Source organism: Megalopta genalis, chromosome 4 (genome assembly GCF_051020955.1).
Source record: "Megalopta genalis isolate 19385.01 chromosome 4, iyMegGena1_principal, whole genome shotgun sequence".
NCBI classification, from domain to species: domain Eukaryota; kingdom Metazoa; phylum Arthropoda; class Insecta; order Hymenoptera; family Halictidae; genus Megalopta; species Megalopta genalis.
Window position 1 is genome coordinate 16630692 of NC_135016.1, and position 12991 is coordinate 16643682.

At 46.4% G+C, this 12991-nt stretch overlaps 1 protein-coding gene across 1 annotated transcript in view; it reads left to right on the forward strand.

Moving 5' to 3' along the window:
* The window catches only part of LOC117221887 (cell adhesion molecule 1), a 36681-nt gene that overhangs the window by 3605 nt on the left and 20085 nt on the right, over positions 1 to 12991 (forward strand). The window contains exon 2 of the mRNA XM_033473183.2: positions 3162 to 3379. Coding sequence (XP_033329074.1) covers positions 3162 to 3379 — 218 coding nt within the window. The remainder of the gene's footprint in view (positions 1 to 3161; positions 3380 to 12991) is intronic.

Sequence of the window (12991 nt, forward strand, 5' to 3'; positions counted from 1 at the left end):
TCTCCGTTACAGTCGATCGCTGGATACAGCAACGTGGTCGGTAGCGATCGCATCGCGATAGCCGCGTTTAGGCGGATCTACGCTCTTTCGAGATCGCTGAAAACCTATCGTAAATCTTTCAAAGACCGAACAACGTCTGGCCAGCGATCCGCGACTCTGCAGTTTCGAAGCATACGGACGCTGACAATTTATAGCGGACCTTTGTGCAAAATAAAACGTTCCGCGCGAATGAAACGGACACGAAGATACAGCGAGCTCGAGAAATCTGTAATAATATTCGCAAATTCTTCCAACGTCTCTACGGTTCTGTACTCGATCTATTCGTTTTGCGATAAATGCGTTTCATTTTAGTAGTCGCTTCTGGAGACGCGAGGAAATTAATCCAGGAGGATATCGAACGAGCGAACGAGGGATACCACGGAATCGGGCTTTCATAAGCGAGACAACCGACGCGCGAGATTACTAAAAATCAAAGCGTGGCAGGACCGTGCTCCATCCAGCGTGACGCAGATGTCTACGGACGATCGTGGAATAATGTAATTTCCTGTTGACCCGACTGCCACGAATTAATTCGTGCCAAAGGAACGGCGGCGGTTAACTAAAATAATACAGATCTCCAGAAGCGCGGCAATCCGACGCGTAAACGTTGATCGTTCTGGGCGACCCAGTTCCTCGCCTAGAAATTCGTCGCATCGATAGACGCTAACGCACCAGTTTGCGACGGTGTATATTCGATAATTACAGCCGAATTAGTCGACCATTTAATCTCGGCACGACTGCACGGCATAATTCATAAACGCCCACGGAACGCATCCTGGCGGAAAATGTAAAAGCCAACGAGAAAGGACTTCGGTGTTTCGAGCGTTTTATATTTACATACCTGCGTATTATATATCGCGTTTTTATCGTGGCCGTTAACCGCCGACTAATTTTTTCCCGGGATCGCGATATTCGCCACAATGGTTTATCCATGCAAATCGGTGGAACGGAATACGTCTCGTAACTTATGCGGCACACCGTCGAAGACGACGTTAAAATTATCAAGATAGAACAGACAGAGGAACAACGCGTACGTATACGAACTATGTAGTCCAGTTTCGTGTATTCGGCGTCGGAATTACATTAAATTATCGTAATATCTGTAGGTAGCAGGCACCGGCTTCGAAACCTATCGGGATCGGTTGATTTAATACTATTATTATTATTCCCGCGGTCTTGTTCCGCCGCGCCGCGCCGCGCCGCTCCGCGCTGGTTAAGTGCTAACGACCTTATTATACTTGATTAATAAGTCTAATAGCCACGTATCAAGTTTGCTCGACGACGAACAGGTTCGTTCTAGTTACTCGTCCCAGTTTTACAGTTATTTGAATTTTATTCGATGTCTCCCGTTCGCTGGAAATTTTCCGACGAACTTCCCCTCGGGATTGTCCCGAAATATCCAACCGACGATTACAAGATATTTGTAGTATTTTACGGACGCTTTTCTACTTTTCGAAGTTCAGTGAAAATCCTGCCCTTCCGCCGTTCGATCTCGATCAACGAGATTTCAGCGACGACGAACGGCTTTTAACGATCTTCTAACGAAGCGCTCGATCGCGGTCGACGCTCGAGTTCACTGTTCGACAGCGAAACGTGCCTTGAAATTTATAATACGCGTTCGAAAGCCGCGGCCTCGTTCGCCGAACGGTGTACGGCGCGATCGAACTAAAATTATTCGACAAATTGGGTTTAATGCTATGGAACGGGCGCGAACAAACACGGTCGTAATGTAATCCACGTGTATTCGTTAAGTATCTTAATTAATTGATTCGTTCGGAGTTCGAATTAAAGTGAATACAGGATCCCGTGACGCACACGCGTATTCGACGGTGCTTATGCTCTCGTCGCGTCAACGGATGGAGCTTATCTTGGCGCGTGAATTAATTAATAACTTTACAGAGGCGTGAAACTGCGATGTAATTTATCGCAACGATGCGAGTACCGCGTGGCTCTTTCGAACGCCGACAATATTTTAACGACTTAATAATTGTCGGTGCCGAGACCGTGTGTCGCGTGTCGCGTGTCGCGCGCCGTGTCGACGAAACCCTCGCCTCGCATTATTTACGGGCACGAGGCGAAAATTCGGCATTACTTTCGTTTTTCACGGCGCCGAATCAACGAACTGTTTCCGCTAGATTTCTTCCTCCTCTACTCGCGTTTTTTTTCGTCTCTTTTTCGAAAAATTCCTCGCTCGAGCGCGTCCATTTCTCGCGAACCTTTTTTATCGAATTCCATCAAAGTTTTTTTTCCGCGGAAAATTCTCTGTTCTTGCCTCGATATCTCTATGGCGCCGCGCAGTTATTCAATCGTGAATCCGCGATTCAACGTTAAACGAGATATACGCACGAAGTATGTGAATCGCGTTCGCACAGAAAGAGGAGTTTGTTTCTATGTAGCGCGTCGTTATCTTTCCATTTGTCGCATGCCCTTTGCGACGCGCGCCCATCGGTTTATATATATATTCGCGATGTTTGAAATGTCAACGAGAGCAATGCAATTTTAATGTAATATCGCTATTCCATTTGTTGTGCTCGTTCGCTTAATATTCGCTGTATAATAACAGAATCGAATACAACGTCGATAGAATATCGCGACGCTGCTTCGCGGGATACGTTCCAATTATTCGTTCGCGCGCGAACGCCGCGCCGGCCTTGATTGTTCAAACAATCGACGCTTTCGTCTTCCGTAATTTCAACAACCTGCATTTCAGCGGCAGTTTCGTACGATCTTTCGTCGTATTTCGCATCGATTCCGTGGCAAGATCGAACATTTTTCCAAGCAAATTATCAACCGAACGATTCCGATTTTTTTCAAGCAGATCGGTCGATCGTCGTCTTCGAATATCGACCACCGGTCGTCGCGATTATCGACGCAATAAAACGGGACAATTCTCTCGTACGCGATTTGGAAAGACGTAAAAATATAATCGGCTTCGCCGATCGACCCGTGTCTCCGGAAATCCTGCGATCTACCACCTCGGATTCGCATAAAATCGAACGCAGGGGCTAAAAGTTCGCGCCTAAAGAAACGAGACGCGAGCCACCGAACGTGGAACCGAACGGTTGGAAATTCCGACGGGGAATGAAGACGTTTAACGGAATATTATTATCGTTGACTTCCAGATGCAACTTCTACGGCGACTTCCACGGTGCACGTGCAATTGATCGCGCCGTCCTACGTGACGTATGGCAACACGGCCGCGCTACATTGCAACCATAGCGTATCAGATGATTTGTTGCACAAAGTGGAATTCATGAAGGACGACAAGAAGATACTGCAGTACATAAAGGATAGAAAACCGCCGTTCGTCGAATGGCGGGTAGAAGGCGCGAATATGGAGGTGAGTTCGCAATTAACGCACACAGTGGCCCGGTTCTGTTTTAATTACGCACCTTTCAAACGATCGTCGCATCGCGACGGTGCGGGACGCTTTTACCGGCGCGGCGTCGGCGTGCATTTGCACGCGAGTACGAAGGTTTTTCGGGCCGGGCTCGTAGTACAATGATCGAACGCGGACACGCGAATTTAGTATCGACGAATAAACGCTGCATCGCCGCGCGGAAATTTAGAACTATTTTTTTCCTCCCGGAACAATGCGTTCGACGTTTTAACGAGAAAAAAAAAGACAAATGGATTCGCGGGGTTAGGTGGCACGATGTTCCCAGTGTTTTCAGCGAAACGAAAAAAACAGAGGAAACCGTGTTCGAAAACAATTCGGACGTATCAAATGGAATTCTCTCGCGCCATGCTCCGATTTCGAGGGTAATCAGATTTGCAAAAACGAGGAAAATCTGTTTCCGGTTCGAAAGAAGACGCGCGACGCGCAGGCTCTTATTTCGCTGGCGGAGGATTATTTCGATTCGAATTCCGATTCCGATTCCGAGCCCGAGCCCGAGCCCGAGCCCGAGCCCGAGCCCGAGCCGCGTCGCATTGTAGTCCAGGAGCATTTGAATATTCGCGGATCTTGCATAAAATATGAAATATTCGGTTACTCCGACGAATCCTTTTCAGCGAAACAATGACCGCCTCGCGAGAACACTCTCTCTCGACGAATGAATGCCACGTTGTTCGCATTCATGAAAATACAACTGTTACAGGTGGACGGAAATAAATGTTTTTCATATGAAAAGGATTATTCGCGATGCTCCCACGCTGTATTTGATCCGCGTCCCGTTTTTATATTCCTCGTTAGCTGCGGAGGCATCCGAAACATTTTCTAATTGGAACGGGACTCGACGACCGTGGTCGAAGCCTCGCCTTTATTGTCGTCCGCTTAATAGCGAACGCGAGTTTCGCTTTCGAAAGAATACTCGATCGAGGCTGTCCGTTCTTGTCGCAGCTTCTTTGCGGGACAATCTCGACGTTGAAATACTCAACGTCTTCCGCACCGTCTCGCGCTCCTCGATTCGTAACCGGCGAGAAGGAGCCGCGCCACCAGGATTCGAGCGTCTTCCTAAAAGTAGCGCGAGTTAATTTGCATGTTGCGAGTGGCAGCGTCGAAACTGCAGCCTTTGCGTTGACAACGTCCCGATGTCTCCGAGACCCCGGTACCGTCGTTCGTCCAAATATTTCGTAAATTATTCATGCGTCTAGTTTTACCAAATTTCCGAATAATGTTCTAGTCGAGCAACGTTCGAGAGAGGATTCTCGCGCGAGAGAAGACCGAATTTCGCGCACATCGGAATAGATCGTGTTACATCCGAAATAATATTATACTCGTACTTCTACGAAACTTCGCGCGCGATATCGCGAATTTACCCGCTCGCTTTCTCCGTTCCGTGATTTCTGCAGCATCCCCTTTTTCGAACAGTGGAATTTCTAATTATTTTCCATTCTCCGTTCATCGTTACCTTACAAACATCCGCTTGCCCCGCTTGCCGCTTCCCCGATACAGCAATGTCTCTCTAATCGATGCTCGGATTGCCCACAAAAATGAACAATTTTGGAAGAGGAGATACGATCGAATAATCGTATATATTCGATCCTTGCGGTTCATTTTCATAGTTACGAATTGTCAACGACTATAAAAACGAGACGCGAGGCTCGAATAATCGTATCTCCTCTTCCCAAATTGTCCATTTTTGTGGACAATCCGAGCGTCGGTATAAGGGAGACATTACATCGATCAAGATCTTACGTCGGCCAACAGCGTGCCATAAAACCTCTCGAAGACCGAACAGGCCTCGGTCTAACCCTTCGGTTTAACCCGGCTCGCCAATTTCATCCCATAATTAGTATATTTCTACTTTGAAACGACACATAAATCTACGAAGGAACGGACGAAGATATTCTAATATTTTTGAAGAATAGAAAGAGCTGCGATAACAAGTAGTCGCGACAACACGCTAAAATCGATTACAAGTTCGCACTTCGCTGAAAAGGCACTTACTTTGCGTACACCAATGAGCACGTTAAAGCCACGATATGGAAGTGTGTTAATGATAACGACACGGCGTTCATAACCGTACCGATAGAGGCGTACTAAAGCTCGTGTTATCGTCCGGCAGGCTTAACCGCACAAATTACTTTACCGCACGGTATAATAAGAATAATAATGATAATAATAATAATGTTATTAATAATAATAATTGTACGCGCTGAACGACGAGAGTTGCCGAAGCGTTAGAATTCCACGCGTTCGTTATGAACATTAAACACGAAAAAGTAATTTATCGAGCAACCGTGTTCAACGATTCGGTCGTGGATCGTCGCGTGCTCGATACACGCGCCGCACCGGTTCCGGGTATTCGCGTATCGTATCGTATCGTACCGAAAAAGTTTTTACGATCTGTGGAAACGTATTACACCGAACTTCGCTCCCTGTGTTTCTCCGTACGCGCGCGTTATATTACCCGCGGCGATCGAACAGGATATTCGAATTGTCATGAATTTTCAGCGTCTGCTTATTCGTCGATCTTTTTGTTTTTAACGGAGCCAAGTTTCACGGCTCGTTAGGATCCGTAACGATCGATGCGCGACGTCTGTCGTTCGATTCATCGTATGTACATAATTTCCATTACGTTTCATCCCATCGCGTTCCAGTTTTAATGCCGATTTCGATTCAATCTCTGGACTTTATATTCTTCTCGGCGATACCGGTACATATTTTGGTATTTCTACCGGTATAGACGTACGTCGCGGCATTTTATTTACGATAACGCGAACGCGATAATAAAATTATACAACGGCAGCTCGAATCTCGGTAAATCGATCGCTCGGCGGTTCGATCTCGACTGCCGACTGTCTGTCGGTACAACGGACACGGTTTCTAAAAAATTACAATGCTAAACGTTGATAAAAGAGTTTTTTGTTCCCTTTAAAAAATTATGAAGGTACTCGGGCCGAAGATTAATTAGTTTAGAAGTTACGATCATTGTCCCGAAAGGCCATAAGATCGCATCACCGTGCGCCGCGCCGTGCCACGCCGTGCCGCGCTACGATTCAATTTCCGTGCAGTTTCGTAGTACAGTCATTAATGACGGTTATAAATATTTGCGAATACTCCTCGCTGCTAGAGAGAAAGTTCGTGAGAAACAACCGTGCAAATATTATTCCTGATTCGACGCGGTCTAACGCGCGCCAGTCGGATGGATCCCGAGAGAATCATTTAGAACGGACGAATTGAATTACGAAATGTTGTAACGGCTCGCGAATTCCTAGCGAGCCCGTGAAAAATTTGGAAACGCGAGGCCGTGCCTGCGCGATTCGGGCCGAATCGCAGAAATCGAGCCGCGCCGAAATTAATATTTCACAAAAGTTCGATAGCCGTTCGCGCGCCCGGAATTTAAACGATCCGAGTAAATTGCTGGATGCCTCCTTTAAAGTTCAATCTGTTTGAGCGATACCAGGTGATTAAACGTTTAATTTACAAACGGTATTGCTTTTAGCCGGGGCGTTCTCGCTCGTAATGCTCGTTTAAATCGCTCGGATCTCTCCGCGACGCGTCGCGCCGCGCCGCGCCGCGCCGCACCGCGTCGTGTAAAAAAGCAATTTTCACCGGAGCAATCGTTTCGCTGCAATCTAGTATTTAACACTAGACATCGTAAAGCTTTATTTTTCGCGTTGAACGGATATTCGTTCGAAGCTCGATTTTCATTAAAATTCATTCGCAACGATACCTTGTTTATGACGCCGTATACGGGTGTTTTAATATTCATGACCGCTCGAGTTCATCTCGACATACTTTCGGTATTTTCTCGGTAATTTTCTCGGCCCTGTCCTCGGCCGTGAAGCCGTATCGACGACACTTTCTCGACAAGATGTCTTTTATATCCGATGCGATTCTTCGTTTCGATGATTGCGTCGGATCCGATTTCCAGGTTCTACCAAAGCGTAATTAAATTGTGTTAGCCGCGTGTAAAGCGCGAAAAGGCGTAGACTTTTCTTTCTTTTTAGTAGACTAGCAGACTTGGTAGACTTTTTCGATAGCCTGATCGTAGAAATAAGAAAATTCCCGGTAGTATTTCTCGTAGTATTCTCACAAGATTCTTCTAGCACGAATACCTGGAATTAACGAAGGAGTTGCGCGATTCGATTTGTATACGACGCGGACGTTTTATCCGATCCAACGTATGCTCGCAAAAAGCGCCGAACCACTTAACTAACCAGCTGCCCGGTTCTTCCCTCGGTCTAATCGGTATAATCGTGTTGCTCTTCTATTTACCTCAGAAGTCATTGGCGTGCTTCGTTCGATCGCGGTCTCGCTCCATTTGGTTAAAGAGCTACCGTCGCCTCGCGTCGTTGCACCCAAGTTCCTCGTTACTGCTGCATTTCTACTTATCTGATCAGCCGCCTCCACATTGTGCTTGTTTGTACGGTCAATGATACAGGTTATTGCTGTGACTAATTACTGTTTCATTTTACCTATCCTGTCATCTACGGTCCCGTTTTCCTTGTCGGTCGTGGGATCTGTTCGACCCACCTGCCCGATCGGTCACGTTCATATTCTACTACGGCGCGATGCACGGTGCACGGTGCACAACTCGGACAACGTCCGAGTTTACGGATTTCTCATGCTTCATCGTCGTACAGGTTTATCGGAGAAATATCGTGAAAGCAATTTCGATAAGCCGAGAAAACAAATGCTACTTGAAACGCTACCGATACGAAAAATTAGCGATCGTATACGTGGAAATCGTTCGTAAGAGTCGAAAGAGTACAGCGGATAAAAGGTTACAGCGAAACGTATCAACGTACGCGTATTAAGATCGGTGCATCGACCAATTAACGTCTTTGCGTCTTTTAATCGAGCGCGTTGAGATTTTAGGGAGCTATCGAACGTTAAAGAACATTAAAGAAAGTTATCGTAGACCGAAAAGGTCGCAACGCAGGGTCGCATAATTTTAAACTTCCTAAATATGTAATCCGCTCGAACTTCTCTTTTCTATATCCAGGTGGTATTTTTCGATGAAAAAAGGTCAATCTCGACGGACACGTTGATTTTATTTTTCCACTTAAAGGTCTGAAACTATAGCTTCGGCTGGGACCGAAGCTACGCGTCGCGGCGCAGCGAAGTACGTTACTTTATAAACATTTTGTCGTGCACATTAATTTTTTTTATGCATTCGCTCGATCAATGTTTCACTGCGCCGACAATGGCACGCGGTTGTCGAGGCGATTATTTTTCATTTCGTGTCCTATGGACAATATCGTACACGTCGACGGTCTAAAATAATTGATCGATGGGTCGATCGCCCGAACCGATGACCATAAAAGTCGCAAAATCGATGTAATCGATTTAATGAAACAGGAACCGAAGAGACAAGATTTGTTACGATTACTCTTTCGACCGTATTGAATTTTATACATTGTTATTATTCTATTAATTCTATTGATTTCATTAGTTCGAATTATATCGATTCCATTAATTTGCATAAATATATGTGTAACGAATCGAATACGAACGAATATCAGAGCTTCCGAGTGCTCGTTCCTCTTTTCGAAGCATTAGCATCGTAAGCGATCACGGTCGAGTCCGACGAACAAATAATCTATTCTATTAATACTACTTTCGCGCGAAATGGCGTTTCCTTTTTCATTTGATCGATCGTCGAGTTATTCTACCGGTCCATTAAATCGCCGCGCCGCTTTAGTTGTCCGTCGGATTGCACGCTTATTCTACTCGCCGACCCATTCTACTCGTGTAATCCTGAAAATCTAATTACCAGACCGTCGAACATCGGTCATACTTTTCACGGACACGCTTCGAAAGACGAAGATCGATTTAAAAATGTAACACATTCGAATATTAAAATAACGTCCATCGTGAAACGTGGTTATATTTATTTTACGCCACGCTTTTATATACGAGCCGTTTATTTTGAAAGTGGCATAAGTCGCTTTACCGTGATGAAAAGTGGTGATTTTTTCACGTTTATACGAGATTATTTATACGGAGAAAAATATCAGTATCCTGAGACAACAAATACAAGTAAATCTTCTCGAAACGGCTCGTACGCGCTCGAACGCGTCGCAAAATAAACAGGCACCGGAACACCGCGATTTCTCCTCGCGAGTTTTTCCAAGCGACAGCTTCGTCGGGCGGGTCACGGTGACCCGGCCGATTATCGCGCGGAGTTTAAAAACGCGTATCGGAAAATTAGTCGAAACGCGAGCGTCGATCGTTGCGAAAATTCGGCGCGCTTCGGCGCTACGCGACGGCTCGCTCGGTCTTCCATTATACATATTTCCTCTGTGCACGCATATTCCGGCCGCGGCGCTGGCACGAGAAGAATGGGAACAAAGGCAACGGTATCGAGTGCTGGATTCGACTCGCATTCTGTCGTGTTCGCAACGTTACGCGGTTCGTGCATCGCACGATTTACCTTTCGTTACTAATTGTAAGCCGCATTGTGCCCGAAACGTCGAGACCAACCTAGAAAAACCGACGCGTATACTTTATCGTTCGCCGAGCGCGCCCGTTCCGTCAACCCTGTCCTCCCCTGTGCCCTGGGTGCAACGCACGCGTGTATCGCGTCCTGTGCGACGATAACGCCGCGAACGGTTACGGTTCGATAGCAGGCGACGGAAAGGGACAGCCGCGAATCGAATTATCTTTCGCCAAGAATGGTTTCTCGTTTCGAAACAATTTTCTGCAGGTTTTCGCATCGATCGGTCATCGTGTTTCGACCCCGCTTCAACGAGCGGACAGATATCGCGCGATAATCTTCTCGGTTGTTTCTATTTGTTTCATCCGTGTTTCAAACGCGATATCCGCTAAAAATACTTGTTCCCCCGAATAAGACGATGACAGCGCGATCTTCGGTCGACGACCCTTTTCCTTCTAGGCGTTCGAGACGCAACAGCGTCGTATCTCCGATTTTCATTCGGGCGTTTCGCACTGTTTTCGTATCCGCGTAACAATTTCGACCATCCCGAAGCTCGTTATCATGTTTGTTGCTAGAGTCGTTAAAAGTTTTCCCTTGGAATAGAAGGATCGTCGAGTTATCGGAGCATGTTTGCTCACCCGTCGGCATCCCCTAATTTGCCGAAGCAAATTTTCTGTCTTGAACAGTGGTAAACAACTGCGAACGAGCTTCCTTTCCCTCCAATTTTGCTATCCAATTTTGCCTTATTTTGTAATACCGTAGCATCAACTTCTATAACCTCCTACTTGTTGAAATTGCGATCCGGCCGCGGGGGTTCAGCCAAAGATCCTCGCGCCGAGCGGCGCGGAGCGGCGCGGCGCAACGCGGCGAGATATTGCAAAACTGAGTTCCCTTTTATATTACCGCGCACGTTAAACCGTGTTCTTATCTAATATTGTGTTGCGCAATGCGCGATACGAATACGAGTCACGCGTGGAGCGATATTAAATTTGTTTTCGCGTTACGATCGCATTTTCGTTTCTCCGCGAGAACCGTGTGTCCGTGTACGACACAGATGCGTACGCGTTTCCGTCGTTTCGCGAGCGCGGCCGAAAGAAAGCATTTGTAATTGTAATTTGCTCGTCGGATCTCTTATCCAAAAGCATATTACGCGCGTTGGGTCTCTTTAAACGCAACCCCGTGTTTTTCGATGCATTATTTGTCGCGGTGTCTCTTTTCGCGAAAAACGTCGGAACGCTTTTCAAACGAGGTTGCGCGGCGTAACGCTCGCGTCCAGCGAATTATCATCGAGTCGCACGCGTGTACAGCTTCGAAAGACGTTCGTTTCATCGTAAACGCGAAATGTCTGCTCGTTAGAGCGACTGGGTATTTAAACAGCAATTAAATTGCACTCGGCATTTACGCGATTGTCGCTTCGTTTATCGCGCGCGAGGCTCTCGGCGCGTTTACCAACATTTTTACATCGCGATAGGAATGTTATCGTTTTCATTATTCAGTTCTCAAGCTAACAAACCGTTGGAAGAATCTCGCAGAGTAAATTCCCGATATCTGTGTCGCGTAGGGACGTTCTTGCTATTATTATTATTATTATTATTATTATTAATATTCCCCAAATTAATAACCACTACCGTCATTTGTCAACTCGAAAGTCAATGCATACATTGTTGGCATCCTCGTTATCGAATGCGCAAGTTAATCAATAATCGTTACAATAATTCCTCGAATCTAAAAGCCAGCGTACGCATCGTCGCTATTCGCGATACGAACGTTGTTATTATCGTTACTATTTTGCAAATATTGATACAACGCGAGAATGGGTTGGCCGACCCCCAACGTATTCGCTCTCATTATTAATTTCCCAAACGAGGAACCATTATAATAATTTCTCAAGTTTCTAATAACGCCGTAATAACTTCTCCCGATCGTTATAATAGTTTCTTAAATTTATAATCGCGACAGTAATGGTCGAACCGAAAGATTCCTAAGAATTCTGCGCGAGAAACTACGAACGCGCTGTTCCAGCTCCATCGCGAAGCGTCGGAGAATCAGGAAATCGATCTCATTATTATAAAAAGATTCGCGCGCGAACTATCGGCAAAGGGTTTCCGAACGCTGTGTATATCCTTTAACAAGGAATCGGATAAGTACCATCGGTTTCCATTAAAGGGAATAAGCAAAGCCGGCGTTTCTTAAAGGAGAGATGCCTCGCGAACGAGCCGCCGAACGAGTTCACAGGTAAATTGAAATTGCGTGTAACGCTAACGTGGCCAGGCATAAAGTCGGAACGGAACGCAATATCGGAGGATGGTCGCTTCGGTCGCCTCGCCTCGCCTCGCCCCGTCTGGCCTCGCCCCGCCTCGCCACGCCTCGCCCCGGTCGGACGAGCGAGCGAGCACGTGCATCGTAACATGCAACGTTAATAATAAAAAGCTACACGTGGTTCGTGACACATCCTATTTCCCTGCGAATGAATATCTCTATTTTTCCAGATAGAGACGAGCGCACTCTTTTCCCCCCCGACTCCGTCCGATACCTAGAAAATCGGAGAAAGGGGCAGAAACGAGATATTGTTATTTTCTCGTGACACGTATCGAAGTGCGGGTAAATCCTGCGTAACGTGGTAGCCGTGTTCCTCGATATCGCGTTACGCGAGCTTCGGAACTAGAGCAAGGAGAGCTACGTTCGAAAGGCGGAGAAAAAGTTTCAACACCGTCTCGATTCGATTCGATTCGATTCCATTCGTTTCGCAGAGAAAATCTGTTTACCCAAAGTATCGTTGCGAGCGTTTATCATCGTTTGGTCCGATCGGAATTCGAACCTGTCGCAACCTGTGAAATTTTAGAAAATTAACATCGCGCGAGCGACTCGCTTTCGATCGTTGTCATTTCGTAGACTCCCCTTTGATCTTTACGAGCATTTTTCGAAACGATTCGATTCTTGAAGCGATGCTTGGCAAGAATCCGCGTCGCTCCGCTTTCCGTGCTAAACCGTTATTTTCCAATTTGTCCAACGTTCGAGAACGCGTTTCGTTCGAACGAATATTTTCGCCGCGTCTCGCGCTTATTTACCGGTTCGTGTTTACCACTCGGAAAGCATCGTCTTCTCGTCAAAGGGTTGCTACCTTC